This window comes from Callorhinus ursinus, unplaced genomic scaffold, assembly GCF_003265705.2.
Source record: "Callorhinus ursinus isolate GAN/ISIS: 27379988/994484 unplaced genomic scaffold, GSC_fseal_2.0 scaffold21, whole genome shotgun sequence".
Lineage (NCBI taxonomy): Eukaryota > Metazoa > Chordata > Mammalia > Carnivora > Otariidae > Callorhinus > Callorhinus ursinus.
In genome coordinates this window covers 5,460,728-5,478,496 of record NW_027397083.1, presented here as the reverse complement: position 1 = coordinate 5,478,496, position 17,769 = coordinate 5,460,728, and the positions used below count along the sequence as shown (strand labels likewise).

At 51.2% G+C, this 17,769-nt stretch overlaps 1 protein-coding gene across 4 annotated transcripts in view; it reads left to right on the top strand.

Annotated features, from left to right (window-relative positions):
• The window catches only part of CRY2 (cryptochrome circadian regulator 2), a 35,198-nt gene extending 17,778 nt beyond the window's left edge, over positions 1-17,420 (top strand). For 2 of the 4 annotated variants that reach the window (XM_025878514.2, XM_025878516.2), the window contains 7 exons: positions 2,237-2,377; positions 3,467-3,778; positions 4,023-4,174; positions 4,299-4,501; positions 4,833-4,925; positions 6,297-6,438; positions 15,119-17,420. In XM_025878514.2, the coding sequence (XP_025734299.1) occupies positions 2,237-2,377; positions 3,467-3,778; positions 4,023-4,174; positions 4,299-4,501; positions 4,833-4,925; positions 6,297-6,436 (1,041 nt within the window). In that variant the 3' untranslated portion in view covers positions 6,437-6,438; positions 15,119-17,420. Of the gene's footprint in view, positions 1-2,236; positions 2,378-3,466; positions 3,779-4,022; positions 4,175-4,298; positions 4,502-4,832; positions 4,926-6,296; positions 6,439-6,693; positions 7,076-15,118 lie in introns of those variants that run through there. The other 2 variants (XM_073904694.1, XM_073904693.1) reach the window with 2 other exon arrangements.
• The last annotated feature ends 349 nt before the right edge of the window (positions 17,421-17,769 follow it).

The window sequence follows — 17,769 nt, the reverse complement described above, 5'->3', positions numbered from 1 at the left end:
TCGGCTCAGGTCATGATCTTGGGGTCTTGAGATTGAGCCCCGAGTCAGGCTCAGATTAAGATTCTCCCTCTCCCTCTGCTCCTCCCCCCTCTAAAAAATGCAAGGAACGACTAAAAAGATAAAGCCCTCCCTCCCAAATACGCATTGCAAAAATAGGAAAACATCAACATTTTTAAATGCAAGGAAGTGATTATTATAAAAGTTCGGTGAGTGCTCACTTGGGGGGCCAGGAAGGGACTGTGACTGGGGTTTCTGGGGTGGCCAGCAAGGTTCTGGTTCTTGAACTTTGGTGATTGTTGCATGAGTGTTTGCCTTAGAATAATTCATTAAGCCACACATTCGTGTTACTTCCGTATCTGTATTTCACTTAAAAAGGCTTTCAGAGGGAGGTGCGTAAGGGTGTGAGCAGACAGATATACCTAGTGTTTGTCAGAGGCACTTAACCTGATACCTGAGCGGTTACCTGCAGAGGAGGGGACTGTTAGGTTGAGACTTGAAGGAAAAGTCAGAGTTAACCAAGGGAAAGTGAGTAAAAAGCAGGACAGCATTCCAGGCCAAGGGAGCTGCGTGTGCAAAGGCCCGCAAGAGTGTGGTGCTTACAAGAGAGTGGCAAGAGATGAAGCTAAGAAGGACAGGCTCATCCAGACAGTGGGGTGCTTGTAAGCCATGTTTAAGATTGGGACTTGATCCTAACAGCAACAGGAATCCCAGTACACGTTTGTTCCTGCAGAACGGTGTTCTTAAGCCATTGCTCTGCTCCCAGTGTGGAGATGGAATTAGGGGGGGATGAGAAGGGAGGTCAGTTGGGAGGCTGTCACAGTTGTCTTGTCTACATCTTAGCCTGAACCCGGTTGGTAGCAAGAGGGGAAGAAAAGGACAGATTTGAGGAGTATTTGAACAGTAGAATTGACAGGACTTGGCGACAAGGAAGTCAAAGGTGATGACCAGGCCTCTGGCTTGGGCACCCAGGTAGATGACTGTGCGCTTTCTAAGATAGAAATGCCCAGGGAAGGGTGGTCTGTAGAAAATAGCTGTTACACTTTGAGGGGCCTGGATAGCAGTCAGGTAGAGATCCCGGCAGGGAGTTGGATAGAGTGATCTGGGAGTCTAGCTAAGCAGTAGCTAAGCAGTCTGAGCTGGAGCCACCGACGTGTCGATCATCCGCACAGAGGTGACATTGGGAGCCATGGGACTGGTCGTGCTTCCCCAGGAACACAGTTGAGTAGGGGCCCGGCACAGAGCCCTGAGGTGCCAACATTGAAGGGATTGGGAGGGGAGGCAGCCAGCCACGTGGGAGGCAGCCAGGAGTGTGTGGAGTCCAGAGGCGAAGGGAACAGAGGGTGTAGAGACCAGAGCAGGGTGAGGTATGCTGAGAGGTCCGAAAATATGGCAGGCGAGTGCCTGTGGGACTCAGTGGCACGTAGATCACCCGCACTCTGTGGGAGCCAGCTTGGAGGGAGCAGTGGAGACCGAAGCCATGCTGGAATGGGCCAAGAAGTGCAGGTGGCTATGGGACATGGGCTGTGGAGAGAAGAAAGTGGACGGGACAGAGGTCCACAGGCTTCCTAGAGGTTCTTTATTTTTTCTTCTTTTGTTTGCAAAGAAATTAGATGATTTTCCCAATGTTCTTGGTGTGGAAACTGGAGAGGGAGAGATGGAAGGTGCAGGGGAGGGAAGAGGGGAGAGCTCCAGAGCCAGGGGAGACCTTGGCCTTGGGCAGAGTCACCAGAGAGGCAGTGGGGAGGAGATGGGGAGGTGTGGATCCAGGTGAGTTTGTAGATTTGGTGGCTAAGAGTTGAGTTTTTCAGCCAAAGGCTTGCATTTCCTTACAGTAAAGAAGGGAAGTCATCTGCTGAGGGGTGGTGGGGAAGTGTGGAGGAGGAGGTCTGCAGAGGGTGTAAAGTTTGTGAAAGAGGCATCACGAAGAGGAAAAGAGGGTGCGAGGAGCTGAGGTAGAAACAGTTATCAGCTGTAACTGGAATCTGGAGTTAGCAGCTAAGTCCGACCAGCCCTGTCTCTTAGCACCTCTGTAACCTCAGAAGAGCCACATAATCCTTTGAGCTTTGTGGTTCGTTTCCAAAAGGAGGTACCGATAAGTGCTGGCCCAGAGGATTGTCCGGACCCCACGGGAAAAGCCACATAATGGTGAGCCGCGAGGTAAAGCACTGTGCCAGTGCCTCGGGGTTCTCTGCAACGTCCAGGCCTTTCCTTTCTTCGCCTTCTCTTCCCGCTGCAGGCCTGGGTTGCCAACTATGAGAGACCCCGAATGAACGCCAACTCCCTGCTGGCCAGCCCCACGGGCCTCAGCCCCTACCTGCGCTTCGGCTGCCTCTCGAGCCGTCTCTTCTACTACCGCCTGTGGGACCTGTATAAAAAGGTGAGGGCGCAGCGAGGGCAGCACGCCCTGCCCCGGTTGCGGGCCAGACACCCTGCAAAGAAGCCCTCCCCACTGGCCCTGGTGGTGGGGACCGGGTTGTGGGTTCTGGGGGTGCTTATGTTTGTGTACAGTCCAGAGAAGATAGGGAGGAGTCCCATCCTCCCTAGGATGACCACCTAAGAGGTGGCAGAACCCAGCGCCACCCAAACTGCTGATCTCAATAAACTCCAGGTTATCAAGTAGAGCAGGACAGGCCGAAAAGCTGACCTCAGGGTGTGACCCTCCAGGTGGAAGATCTGCCGGGCAAGCACTTGGGCTGGGAGGCGGGGAGGGCAAGGCTGGAACCAGTCCCAAGCAGAGGAGCACAGCAACCCTCTGTGGGGCTGGCGCGGAGCATTTAACGGGGGAGCCCAGGAGCAGTAACCTGCCTACCAGTAACGGGGAAGTGACCCGGGCTGAATGCGGGGCTGTCCTGTATGGACCGTAGGCAAATAACCCTGTGGTAGTAGTGCACCTGCCCCCAGAAGGAAAGAGGGCGACACATCCAGCTATCCGCATTCAGCAAGTCATCCTTATGTCTGTGTCGTTTTCATGCTGTTTCCCTGTCCTTGCCTGTAGCAGGATTTTGTGGCGTGGGGTGGCTTTGCCAGTTTGGAATCTTGTGATTTTAGGAAAGTCATTATTTGCTTGGAGGCCTGGTCTGATCTTTTAATTCCCTCAAGGCCCCAGATCCAGGCTGTTGTAATCACTTATTTAACCAGAATCTAAACTGAGCATTTTTTATGCATGCATGCTGATGGGTAAACTCCTTTTGACTCTAGAAAATAGAGCCAAGCAGGCACCCTTGAGGACAAGGATCATGGGCCGGGCCTGGGGAGTTTGGTTCCCGGTGCACACAGCCAGAGAGTGCTGTGGGTTTCAGTCTGCGAGCACGCTGGGCCACTGCTAGGGCATGGTCCCCTCCACGTGTCTAGGGGTTTGGAACCACCACAGTCGTAGCAGCTCCAGACTGCTCTGCGGGAGAGATCTGAGTGACATGGCGCCGAGAGCTGGGCCAGTGTTATATGCGTGTGCTACCCCCACCCCCAGGTGAAGCGGAACAGCACGCCCCCCCTCTCCCTGTTTGGGCAACTCCTATGGCGAGAGTTCTTCTACACGGCAGCCACCAACAACCCCAGGTTTGACCGAATGGAAGGGAACCCCATCTGCATCCAGATCCCCTGGGACCGCAACCCCGAGGCCCTGGCCAAGTGGGCCGAGGGCAAGACAGGCTTCCCTTGGATCGACGCCATCATGACCCAGCTGAGGCAGGAGGGCTGGATCCACCATCTGGCCCGGCATGCCGTGGCCTGTTTCCTCACCCGCGGGGACCTCTGGGTCAGCTGGGAGAGCGGGGTCCGGGTGAGTGCGCTCTCCGGGGAAGCTAGCCCATACCCTCTTGTCAGGCCCAGCAAGGGCAGCCTTCTTCTGGCCTGAGGCCTGGGGTGGGATCCCTGGATCCAGGGGATCCCCTCCAAATCCTTCTTGGTTTGCCCTCAGCAGAAGGGCTTCGGCTCTCTCTTCTCCATGGGCCATGTGGTAACTTGGGGAGCACCTGGCAGTAGGTCCCCATCGAGGCTGACTGTCTCACCCTCTCCCCATGTAGGTATTTGATGAGCTGCTCCTGGATGCAGATTTCAGCGTGAATGCGGGCAGCTGGATGTGGCTGTCCTGCAGTGCTTTCTTCCAGCAGTTCTTTCACTGCTACTGCCCTGTGGGCTTCGGCCGCCGCACAGACCCCAGCGGAGACTACATCAGGTGAGGCTGCGGTCCAGGCTCTCTGGCTCCTGGCTGCTGGGGCTGGCTCCTAAGATAAGATACCCGTGGCCCTTTGAAGGAGAGTCGCCGTGTGCTGACCAGTTGTCCGATGTGTGTGTTTCAGGCGATACCTGCCCATATTGAAAGGATTCCCCTCTCGATACATCTATGAGCCCTGGAATGCCCCCGAGTCCATTCAGAAGGCAGCCAAGTGCATCATTGGTGTGGACTACCCCCGGCCCATTGTCAACCATGCTGAGACCAGCCGGCTCAACATTGAGCGAATGAAGCAGATTTACCAGCAGCTCTCCCGCTACCGGGGACTCTGTAAGGAGCCACTACTCCCACCCCCCACCCCCCAGCTCACTGAAGAGAAGGACGTACCTGCGGGCTTTATGGGGATTTCCAGATATTTGCAAAGGGAGACCAGGTGCTCTCTTCTCAGCTCTTAAGTTGACCTGACTTCCCAGGGCACAGGGCACTGCAGGCTGGGCTGGATCAGGCCTCTCTTACTTGTGGCCAGTGGGGAGAGGTGGAACGTCAGAGTCATGGCCCAGCACCCCCTGTCCCCTGCCACCCCATCTTGTCTTCAACTGCCCTGTGGCCCTCTGCAGTCCTGTGAGATGGCATTCTGATTGCTCCCGTGCCTCTCTCCCAGGTCTGCTGGCGTCCGTCCCTTCTTGCGTGGAAGACCTCAGCAACCCGGTGGCAGAGCCCAGCTCGGGCCAGACTGGGAGCATGAGCAGTGCAGGTGAGTAGCAGCTGGCCTCCTGTGGCCTGTGTCCATCCAGAGGACACCACAGACCTACTGCCACTTGAGTCATTGAGGGCTCAGGACAAAAGCTGGAATGAGTCTGTGCCCCATATATAGAGCTTATATTCCACTTGGGAGAGACAAATAGTAAAGGAACCGTGCAAGATCATTTCAGATAACAGGTGCTTTTGGGGAAAATAAAATTGAATGACCTGGGGCGCCTGGGTGGCTCAGTTGGTTGAGCGACTGCCTTCGGCTCAGGTCATGATCCTGGAGTCCCGGGATCGAGTCCCGCATTGGGCTCCCTGCTCACAGGGAGTCTCCTTCTCCCTCTGACCCTCCCCCCTCTCATGTGCTCTCTCTCTCAAATAAATAAATAAAATAAAATCTTAAAAAAAAAAAAATTGAATGACCTGGTACGAGAGTGGCCGGGGAAGGGGGATGGTACTTTAGATTGGAGTGGTGAGGGAACGCCAGTCTAAGCAGGGACGCAAGTCACAAGCAGAACCCGGCTTTCCGAGAACTGGGAGAAGAGCATTCCAGGCAAAGGGAATAGCAAGAAAAGACAAGAGACAGAATGAGCTTAGCTCATGCAAGGAACAGAGGAAGGGAGCCAGTGTGGCTGGCATGTCTCGAGGGAGGAGCTGGAATGAGACGCGGACGGGCTGTGGCAGGAGCAGCATCCCCAGGCTCCACAGCCATGAGGAGGGGTAGGATTCTGTCGTCGGTGCACTGAGAAGGCACTGCCGGCTGGTCGGCAGGGTGGAGGTGTGGGGGTCTGATCTAGGTTGTCAGAAGCTCACTCCGCCTGCTGTGTGGAGGGGACAGTGTGGACAGGGGTGAGGACAGGGAGGCTAGAAAGGAGGCAGCCGTGGGCGTCCAGGCAGGAGGTGGCAGCACAGGCCGGTGATGGGGCTGAATTCTTAACCTCCCCCACTCCTTGGCTCAGGGATAAATATCACTAAGATGAGACCAGCAAGAACTCCAGGGCTTTTTCTAGTTTGCCCAGCCAGGCTGGCGCCACAGACAAGGGTGCTGCTTCCGGAGGCTGATCCGGCATCATGGAGGGAATGCCTGACCTCCGGAGCAAGGGCAGCACACACGTCAACTCCCATCTCTGGCCTGGAGCGCGTGGGGCTTGGGGCCCAAAAGCTGGCCGTGCTGCCAGCATCCTGGGTCGTGCTCTCCTTAGACATTTCCGGGCAAGGTCACTGCTGAAAGGAAGGCTGAGGGGCAGGCCTGAGGAGGAACATGTTGGCATGGCTTCGATGCAGGCTCCCTGCCCCTTAAAGAGCTGCCACTGCCCAGTTTCAGGTCATTTTGGCTTGCTGCACAGTCTGTGTGACACTTGGACCTGCTTCCCTATAGGCCCAAGAGCACTACCCAGTGGCCCAGCGTCCCCCAAGCGCAAGTTGGAAGCAGCCGAGGAGCCACCGGGTGAAGAACTCAGCAAACGGGCCAGGGTGGCAGAGGTACCCGCCCCAGAGCTGCCGAGCAGGGATGTCTGAGAGTGAGTGACAGCAGCTTAGATTCACCTTTGGGAAGGAAGGTGGGAGAAGTGGGGCGTGGGTTTGGAGCTGAAGGTTAAAACCCAGCAAACTAGATTAAAACCGGGTGGGGATTGCATGATTTTTTTTTAGGATTTCAACTTTAAATTTCTATCATTCTGACTTGTATACCTTTTAAATTTTAAAAGGAAATTTAAAAGTAAAGCCTTTACCAACTAAGGAAAAAAATGTTTTTTGGCTCTTTCTACTTATCAAAGTGAGTCAAATCCAACAAAAAAGAAAGCAGAGCCCCGGAGGTGAAGCTGTGGGAGAAATGGCCCCAGGGCAGGGTCTGAGGAGGCTCCAGGACCGGCTGCCACCATGGACAGGCTCTGTCCCATAGGCAGGCCAGCGGAGGGCAGCACTCACCTTTGGAAGAAAGGCAGAGGGCTGTGTGTGGCGGGAGGCCCCGCCCCAGCTGAGGACCAGTAGAGTCTGGCTGCCCCTCATCTGTGCCTCTTAAAGCCACTCCTCCATTCTCACCTTCCTCGTGGCCGAGGCTCTGCACTTCCCTGTCAGCACTCAGCTTTCTTGGAAGCCCCCTGAATATCATTAAAAAAAAACAAAAACAAAAATAAAAACTGGCTCCTTCCACAGAGGAGGAAGGACTTTCATGCCTTTCTTGGGGAAATTTAAATTACTCTTCTCTGTGAGTCATCTCAGGTGTTCTTTATATACCACGTCTGCGTCATTAGACTGGAGAGTGATTTTTTTTCTCTGTGGAGCCAATTGATTCTTTTTTCCCCGACCCTTCCATTTCAGGGCCAGGTGGGGCCATCTGGTTTGAGTGTCTATGCTTGAGTGCTGGGTAAGACAGCAAGTGTTTGATGCTTGTGCCCTTTACCCTACTAGGCTCTTTGTCATAGACATTGCTGATAGATTTGTACTGGTTTGTTCTAGAAGCACCGGCACCCTTAGATACTACTAGATAGTATCTGAACCAATTCTCTCTTCGTTATCCCTTAGCTCTGTAGTACTAAGCAAAGTTCATTCTGTCTTACAAATCTGGAGCTTGCCAGGCTGGTACTCTGACTTTCAGGTGAGAAGATCAAAGAATACAGCACTTAAATGTCTGGGTCAAAAAAAAAGTTGCTCAGTAAGCTAGTGGCATCCAATTCAGAATGAAATTGTTGTCAGCAGGTGTGTGAGGAAGGAGAACATAAGCATATAAGATGTGTTATGATGCCCATCCACAAGCATTTAACAGTCTGCTTAGAAAAAGAAGACAAATAACTTACAGTTCCTAGACTGATGATCTAGACTGCACATGCTTACCTCAAGCCGGCTCTTGGTGGGTTGGGGTGATCAGGGAATGCGACACAGATGTTTACACTGGGGCTGAAAGGTGAGTTGGATTTAGGCCACAAGGAAAATAGCTTCAGGATCACATGATCTTATACAAATTACTTAACTGCTATGAGACTTCACTTCTCACCTCTAAATTCAGTTGTTGCAAAGGTTAAATTTATTAAATATATCTGTCACGTAGGAGTGCATGGGGCTGTTAGGAGTAGGAGAGCTGACTGCCGTGGCTCAAGCAAATAGGGATTTATTTTTCTTCCCTAACAAGAGGCCCTGAGGTGGGCATTGCTTGGCGGTTCAGCAATGTCAGAGCCAGTTTTTCTGCGATTCTCTTGCTTCATGGTCTAAAGGTGGCTGCCACAGCCTCAGCCATCAATTCCTCATTCAAAGCAAGAAAGAAGAGGAATCGCAGAGACAGCTGTACTCATTCATCAATAAACACACACCAAGTTTTTGAGCACAGTTTGCTAGACACTGTTCTCATTGGGCTATTGGGACATGCTGAACAAGACTGACAAAGGCCTTCCCTCTTGGGTACATCTTGGTGGAGGAAACAGACAATATACAAGTAGAGTCAAGAGGCTCCAAGTGGGATGAAGAAAAATTAAAGTTGGTAAGGAGATAGAGAGTAAAGGTTGGGGCACAGTGGAGGTTTGCAATTTTATTAAGAAGATTGTCAGGGGATGCCTCTCTTCCTTTTTACCAAGAAAGTAAAAGCTTTCCCAGAATACCCCTCCCCCAGCTTTTCACATTGGTCTCATGAGCCCAGACTAAGTCACAAAGCCGCCCCCAACATGGGAAGTGGGGATCCAGATTGTCAAGGATTGGCTTAGACATTGGTTTTCCAACTTGAGTAAGCAGTAGAATCCCCTAGAGGATTTGTTAAAACACAGATTGCTGGGCCCCACCTCCAGAATTTCTGATTCAGTAGGTCTGGGGTGGGGCCTGAGAATTTGCATTTCTAACAAGTTCCCAGCAGCTGATGATGCTGCTGTTCTGGGCCTGTACTTTGAGAATCACTGACTTAGAGCAATCATGATTCATTGTCTGCTTCTCAGTATAACACGGTGTCAGCCCATGAGCCACTGAACAAAATCTAGGTTTTGGTAGCGAGGAAGTGTGGATACTGGTAGACTGCTAACAGTGTCTAGGTAATATGCAAGGCAATTAGCCCAATGCCTGGCTCATAAGTTCATAAGTATCCAGTATTATTATTACAGGTATTGTTATTATTTTAGAAGAATATAAGGCTACCATTGGGTTGGATCATGAAGGGTCTTAAGTGTCAGGCAGGTGAATCCTTGGTGTACTCTGGACGCTAAGGAACATTTTGGAACAGGAGAGTGAAATGATCAAACTGGAATCTTGGAAGCATAGGGCTGGGTCCTGCAGAGGAAACAGCGGCAGCCGGGGGGCCAGCTGAGAGGCGATAGCCATGGCCCCAAGTGAAAACATTACAAGGGTGCGGAGGTCAGCCTGTCTCTGGCCTTGCTCTCCAGGAAATAATTCTTCTGCCTGTTGGGATCTTCAGGACTGATTCTCAAGGCTTGCCGTGCCCTTCATCATGACTAATTGCTCAGAAGTGAGGGCCAGGAGGCCAGAGGACAAGACAGACTGGAGAAGAAGTCATGTGTTCTTTGGAAACCCTGAGCGAAGAGAGTATACTTGTGTTTCACTGTCCGCTGCCGGTAGTGCCTCGCCCTCAGGGCGTTCAGCCTCCCCATCAGTAAAACAGAATAGCATCTCGTCATCTGCCCTGCCCTGCCCTGCCCATCGAGCATACACAGCAGGGGAAGAAAATGTAAAACCATACGCACACAAAGCCTTTGAACAAATAAATGCACCACGGAGATGAAATCACGTTCCCATCTTGCCCACGCTTCTCAGGGCGTCTTGGATTGTATTTTTGTTACGTTTGTCAGAGGCAGCACTCTGGGCTAAGCGGACCACGCAGCTGTGGCCACATGGCCTAAGCTGACACCGTGTTATACTGAGAAGCAGACTTGCCCCTTCCCCCCTCGTCTCTCAGTCAGTTTTAGTTGTGTGCCTTGGAGCAGGGTACTTAGCCTTTCTGAGACGCTGTATCTGTAAAGTATGACTAATCAATCTTTACCAGCCTGAAGGCTCCATCCTGAACCTTTTGAGGCCCTGTTTAGCTCTGAGCTCTATCGTTTCGTGGTTCTGTTATTTCTAGTGCCTCAGACCTGTGGCAGTTCACAGGGCAGACAATGATTTACAGTGTAAAACACGCCCTGATAATCAGTAGGTTTCATGCTTACCTAAAACCCACACCGATGTCTGTTCTGCATCTGGTTTTATTGTACAGTGTTCACTAAATGGAAAAATAAGCCAGTCCCCAAATAGCTATCATTTCAGAGGCTTCCCCATAATCCGCAAAGCTGCTGACTGCCCAGGATTCCATTAGCCTCCAATTGTGTACAGATTTTTCTTATTGGTCCAAACATTTTACCATGGGGAACCAGCTCACGTGATCCGTGTGCCTGTCAGCTGGTACACCGCGATCTGTTGAGAGAAGCCCCATTGAATACAAAAGGCTCCTGGCCAAGGATCGCCCCTCCCCTCCCCTGCCCACAGTTCACAGAGCTGGGTTAGACCTGGAGCTTCACTGCGGAAAGCCTGACCTCTGGGATCGCCTCGTCATTTTGGCACTTCTTCAGTTGTGTATCCCTCCTTACGTGAACCAGCATGTGTGAAAGGCAGTGGGCAGTCTGAAATGCAACACAGTGGAAGTGGACACTGTGGTATCCGGGCTTCCCGCTCAGACCAGCCAGCGCGCTGCCGTCCTGCCGCTCACGGCCTGGGAGCCTTTGCCCGCTGAGCTGCCTCCCCTCTTCACTTCTCACCATGGAAATGAGAAGTTGGGACGCATGGTGGTGTCCCTTTGCACTGCCTTCCACCCCGTCCCCAGCAGCTGTTGGCTGACTGACGTCCCCTCCCTCTTGCTGTAGGATTTGTATGGTGCAGGAAGGGAAAGTGTGTCGTTGACATGAGGAAAGAGACGGAGCTGAGAGCCCAGCTTTGTACCCCATCCTGGCCCATCAGAGCCCAGCTGAACCTCTGTTCTTCCCTGTTCCTAACTTGGAGCCTGTAGCAAGCCTTCTGCTCCTTTCAAGCTGCTGGGCCCTGAGACTTGGTTACCGGCTCGAAACGAAGTTTCCGCCAACCTTGAGCTGTTGCGAATCCTCTGCTGACGCAAGCTCCTGTGTGCACTTCATCCGCACACCTGTCCTAGGCTAGGATCAGGGACATGGTGGCCTCACACACTGGGCTTTCTTGTTAGCATCTGGTACACAGGTACCCGGGGGGTAATCTTAACACTGGGTGCACTGAGGGAGGCAGTATTAACTCGCTTTGTGTTCCAGCAGCTGCTTCTGGGGTTCTTGTGTTTAATGACAGGTTGAAAGAATTGGACAATTGAGAGATTGATTTTTCAGCAATGTTTCATGAGTTGATTTTTCCCTTGGTGCTTCCCCCAAGCTGTTCTTCCCTTTCTTTTAGTGCTGCTGTCATCACTTTCCTGCAGGGCCTCATTTCATTTTCCCAGCCCCTTTTTTCAGCAGACTTACGCTCTGGCTTGAGAACAAGAGCACAGGAACTGTCTAGTTATCTGCTGATCAAGCAGCTTGAGGAACTAGTTGACTAGGCCTTTGACTAACTTTGTGGACAAGAACAAGCTCGTTCTTCCAAACCTTGGTGTTCTGTGTTTGTAGTTTTGAACCAGTCACAGAGGGACTTGGGTCACGGGTGCTTATTCATGGCCACACACTATCAGCTCCCTTCCCGAGTCTGCCCCATAATACAATCATGCCCAAGTCAGCATGGGTCTGAAGTGTTAGCCTTATAACCACCTGACTGCTTCCTTTCTCAGTTTAGGCATTTGTTGTTTTCCTTTGGAAAATGTTGAATTGTGATGCGGAGTACTTGAGCTGACAAATGCATTGCTCGGATTTTAGATGTGGAGGCAACAGGGTATGTCTTAGGCTCTCGTAGTAGACTGGAATTCCCACTCGGTACCAGTGTATGCCAGATAAAAAAGGGAAATGTTGCACATGAAAGAACATAGCCTCTTGATTATCATACTTTAAAGTACATGAGATTCATTATAAGCCTAATTCGAATTCAGTGAATGCTGTCAACAGATTGTATGATGGGTCGTTTTCACTGTGGGGTGTAAAAGAATCACCAAGAAAGTTGACAGGCAAAGCATATTAGAAAATAATCTTATAAATTTGATTAAAGATGCTCACAAAGTCACCTGATTCAGAAATAGTGTTTGCTATACATTCAGTGACCTGGGAAGTCTTAGGCATTCCCCAAGAAAACTTAATAAAGATGAACAGCTAAAAAAGAAAGAGAGAGAGAGAGAAAGGATCTTCATTCTTTTTGGTAAAAAGACCGTCTAAGTATTTGAATTAAACCTGTCCCTGAAAAGGGCATTTTTAACCAAAAGCTAGCCAATGCTGTTAGCAAGTACATGGATCCATTATTCACATGATCTCAGGAGTGAAGGCAGGGGGCTCTTGTCCGCTCTTCCATAAAGGCCCCATACAGACCCTGGACAGCCACCGTGGAGTGCCATTGACCAATGAAATAAGTGCACGTCTCTTCCCTGTAGGATCAAAATGGAGAGGGAGCCTGGAAGTCCTTAGTCTGTTAACACATACCGACTATCCTCTGAGCCACTCACCTTCTGTTGCTAAGCCCTAGCTCTATAAGCAACTATTGGAAGCACTTAGAGACAAATTTGCCAGAAGCTATGAAGATCACTGGCTACAATTAAACAATTTGCCTACACAGTTAGATTGCCAGGTGTTTGATCAGAGAATCTGGAAAAGAGGAGGCTTTTTCTCTCCCTAGTTACAAAGACTTCATTGCTTCAAACTCTAGATCAGTCCTGTCAGATCTACCATGCATGCCCCAAGTATAATTTTAAATTTCTAGTAACTAAGTTGAGAAATAAGTGAAATTAATTTAGTAATATATTTTTTTCCAGCCATATGTAGGCATTAGTTCGCAAATCCTATTGGTGTTACCCATGCTTGGGAGAGTCTGATAAAGGTTGGAGCCTCCCCAGAAAGTGGTAGCTATTCACAGACACAGGAAAATGCACCGATCTTCAAGGGCCTCATGGATTGCCCCTTAAGCCTATCCTTGGACCACTAAAGAGTCCAAGAACCCCAGAGTAAGAGCCTGTGTTCTAAGGAATCTTTATGCACTCTTTATCTTCCCCTATCCAAAAAGGTGGAGAAAACACGATAAACAGGGGTATCAGGAAAAGGACCTGTTCCAGTATGCTCTCCAATCCTGAAATTTGCAGTTTCAGAAGCAAAGTCATCTCTGGCTTAACAGAGGCCAGAGCGAGACCTGTGTGTAAAATATATTATCACAGCATGTCTCAATAAACATGTGCATGTTTTAGAAACTGATATATTTATTTATAGGAAAAACATGGCTAGCTTATTATGGTACAAGCTTAAAGGAAAATATTTATTGAAAATAATACATATGTTAAAGAATGAGGCACTCACTACTAACCCATTCAGGTACCCGCCCTTACGTTTGCTCTTTATATTCCCTAGCTTCTAGATAACTTATCATCATCCAGATAAAATCTTCACATTTCACATTTGTCTTCAAAGGGTTGCATGTGTCAGAAGACTGATTTTGAATCTCTGACTCTAGTGTCTTTGACTCTTCAGAGCATTTTTCTCTCTTCTGTTAGATTCCGAAGTTCCATTTATGTTGCTCGGATGTGTATTGGCCTTCATGCCACCATGTTGAGTTTCCTTTTATATCCTCTGTAAGTCTTGATGAGCAATACTATGATAGAGAGATTGCTTCATGGTAAAACTACGAGTGCTGGCATCAGACCTGAGTTTCCTGGCTTGGCTCGGTGACTTTTGATGCTATCATCCTGGGCCACTTGTCCTTGCTACCTTCTGTTTTCTCATCTGTAAAAATGGAGACCATATCTTCAGGATTAACAGGATCGCAAGCTATATTAGATTGTGAGGGCAGCAATTGTAAGGTGCCACTGACTGGGGGACTTCCAACAGCAGAAACGTATTCTCTTGCAGTTCTGAGGACTTGACATCTGATAGCAAGGTGCTGGCAGGTTGGTTTCCTCCGAGGCCTCTCTCTCTCCGGGGCCTGTAGGTGGCTGCCTTCTTTCTGTGTGTGCCTGTGTCCTAATCTCGTCTTCTTATAAGGTCACCAGTCATATGGGATTGGGCCCTACCCTAATCACCTCATTTTACTTAATTACCTGATTAAGGACCTTTTCTCCAAATACAGTCACATTATGTGGCACTGGGGCTTAGGCCTTTAACATATGAATTTGGGGGAGGACACAGTTCAGCCATAATACAACTGTATAGGGGCGCCTGGGTGGCTCAGTTGGTTAAGCGTCTGCCTTTGGCTCAGGTCATGATCCCGGGGTCCTGGGATCGAGCCCCGCATCGGGCTCCCTGCTTCTCCCTTTCCCTCTGCTACTCCCCCTGCTTGTGTTCTCTCTCTGTCAAATAAATTAATAAAATCTTTAAAAAAAAAAATACAACTGTATAGTGCCTGACCACCCCTAGGTACAGTGAGCCTTATTATCATCTGCCTCACCATCATTTAAACTTACAGACCTTTAATGGAACCCCGCGTCTCTGTACACTCTCAGATACACTAGAACTATTTAAGCAGACAACCCAGCATTATGACTGGCTTACCCTGTCCTCTGTTAGCAGGCATGAGGCCATTGCTTCCCTCTGCTCCAAGTTCAGGATGTTATAAATATTGAAAATGACTCCTCCTTGTGTCTCTGTGATACTTGCCCCCCCCCGCCCCCATCTTCTCACACAGTGCCAGGGTTCTTTTATCTGTATGTGGAAATGTGCTCACCTGCTGATTCTAAACTCAGTCATTGCCTTCGTCTTCAAATCACTGGTCCCAGCTGGCTTCTCTTCTCCAGCTTGTTTTCTGAGTCTCTGGCAGCCGCCACTGTGCCTCGATTTGAAAACTGCCCTTGTCCTCTGAGCGAGTATCACCCAAGGCCTCAGGTGAGTCCATATGGCCTCCTCCCCCTGCCCTGAGCCCTGGAGCCAAGGAGGCTCAGAGGGCCTGCAGGGGGAGCTTGTCCTGCATCAGTGCCTCCGAGGGGCAGTGATCAGGCCCCCGGTGGCATCCCAGGTACTGTGGCCCATGCAGTTCACGCCAGGCTCTTCCTAGTTCCCGGTCTGAGTGTCCCCAGAGAAGCAGCCCGAGGAGCTCGTGTCCCCAGGCAACCAAGCAGCCTCCTGAGCACTCCTTTGTGCCCTTGTTTTTCTCTTTCAGCCGCAGCACTGTAGCTCCGTGAGTGCAGCCTGGGAGCCCGAGCAGCCGCCACGGCAGCAGAGTGCGACCTGCAGCAAAGCTGATCACCGACGGAGACGGAGCGAACATGTGTGCATGTGTGTACGCGTGTGCGGGGGAAGGAGTGGTGTGCCTGTTTGCGTGTGCATGCATCTGTTTACACTCTTGTGATTCTGATCACTGCTTGGGCTGGAGGAGTACATGTAGCAGCTTCGCCTCAGCCTCCAGACACGAGGCTGAAGGTCATGGCAGTGACTTTCAGCCAGACCTGCCCCTGGGAGCCAGCTGCCTTGTCCAAATAGAAGAGTAGTGGGACCCTAGCTGGGATTCTGGCATCTGCCCCACCCCACCCCATCCCTCTCTCATCACAGCAGACTGAGGAGCAGGAGGGCAACATTGCTGGCTTCTGTCCAGAGCATAGGATTCTAGAAGCAGCCAGGGCCCTGCAGTGTTCCTGCTTTATGACATGGGAGGCTGGGCAGGCTGGAGGGGACAGATGCTGTCCAGATACAATCACCTGGTCTGGCTTCTTCCTTATTTTAAAATTTCCTGCCACTGGGTCCTCCAGAGCCCTCTCAGGCATCTGGGACTGAGCGTGAGGCTGTAAACAGATCTGAAAACTTGCCACCATCATAGGGAGGTACACCCAGATATCTGACTAGTGTGCCGTGTACACAGTACTGTAGACGCCAGCCTAAAAAGTGCATCCACCTTTCTGGGGCTGAAAACCTCAGGTTAGGAATTGAATCCCAGCTTTTACTGTTCCTTCCTCAGAAGCTGAGCGCCAGCCTCAGCGCTGACTGTGGAGACTCAGTGCCTCCACCGGGAAGAAGCCAGGTTCGGGTGGCAGAAAGCCCCCTGGCTCCCCTGGCCGCACTGCAGCACCGCCACTGAGGTCAGCTGACACCCAGCCGGGAAAGCCATTCTGTCCCGTGGTCTGTAGGCTTCTGGGGCCTGCCTGGGACTGATCAGCATCCAAGCTGCCATATCAGCTCTCCCAGTAGCTGGACACCAATGACCCCGGCAGGTGCACTCGGGTGGGAACTGCCAGGACAGTTGGGAAATGTCCGAGTAGAGATCTCACCCAGCACACCAACCCTTCCAGAAGCAGCAGGTGGGAGGTTTGACCCAGAGAAGCCAAGGCCTTGCATTCCAGGAGTGGCCTAGCCTCCCACCTCGACCCTCCCACTGTCGAAGGCCTATGTTGAGAAAGACATAATGAAAAGGACTGTGTGGTCAGCTAGAGCAAGTCTTCCTTCCACCCTGTGGCCTGCACTTGAGCCACAAAGTGTGTGTGTGTGTGTGTGTGCGCACACGTGCATGCGTGTGTGTACGTACAGGTGCGTGTGTAACTGAGAGGCTAATTGCTCTTTGGATTTTTGTCCTCATGTGTAACATTAAGCTGGCCTCTGGGCCTTTTCCTCTCTACCTCCCCTGTGACCTTTCCCTAGCCTCATAGCTGTTAACTGCCCTGGCCCTTGCCCTGGCCCTCGTTGTTCTTCTCTGTCCTCGGACCAGAACCCTGGGGTCAGGCCTCTGTTCCCTCAGCTGTCCAGCACCTTGACAGGCTTCTTCCTGAGATGTCCTCAGGTTTTCTCAGCCAGAGAGCTGCTTTAGAGTCCAACTGTTGTATGTATGTCACCCCCACTAGAAATGTCCCGTAATCATGTGGGGGAAGCAGGGCACGGGTGATGGTGTCTTTTCAGAGCATTGAGTTGGGGTCTTCCCTGTTCCCCTAGCCCCAGCCAGAAAGAAAGAGAATTGGGGGCTGTTGCCAGAAGAGGAGGAGAGCGAGTCTGGAAGGGCTATTTTGAGAAACTGAGAATGCCAGAGGGCTTGAGGCCAGAGTCAGGATTTGTTTAGCAGCACCTGCAAATACCAGGATGTTTCCCTTTTCCTGCCTATTAGATGATGGCCCTTTTCCCTGAGGTACAAGTTGGCGGGACCACCTCCCCCTCCTTCACCATCCCTGGCAAGCTGGCCCATTCCCAGTGGAATAGAGCAGTCCACTCCTGGAGCTGAGAGGGTGGGGGTAAGGGGAGGGTGCATCCAGTGGCCCAGAGCTCCACGATGGCTTCATGCCTCCCCTCTCCTGGCCCAGGTGTCCCCGGGGCTGCCACAGAACATTGACCCAAATCCTAATCCAAGGGCCAGCATGGGGAAGAGATGGTCGCAGGCAAAATGCACTTTATACAGAGATTTTCTTATTACTGGGAAGGTGTGTTTCTCCCACAGTTTGTGAATATTCACTTGTTTCATAAATGTCTGATCCTGTCTGAGCAAAGCTGTGTTGTCGTCAATCTTGTGGGAGGTCTGGGAAGGAGTCGGTAAGGCTGAGCCTGAATGAAGCCTTATGCCAGACCATCTTGGTTCTGCTGGAACCAGGAGTTTCTCACCTCTCCTCAGACTCGGCAGGGAGGAGAGTGATGGATAGAGATGGAGGAAGCAGGAGGCTCCTAGGTGAGCAGGCAGGACAGACTAATGGCAGCTCCAGAGCTTGGCCAGAGTTGGGGGGGGGGGGCGGTTAGTCATCAGAATGGTACAGAGCACTCCAGGCCCAGGATGAGGTTCCTGAGTGCTATCCTGCAGTGACTCAGCCTCTTGGGCCACCTAAAGCCCCAGGGCTGACCTCA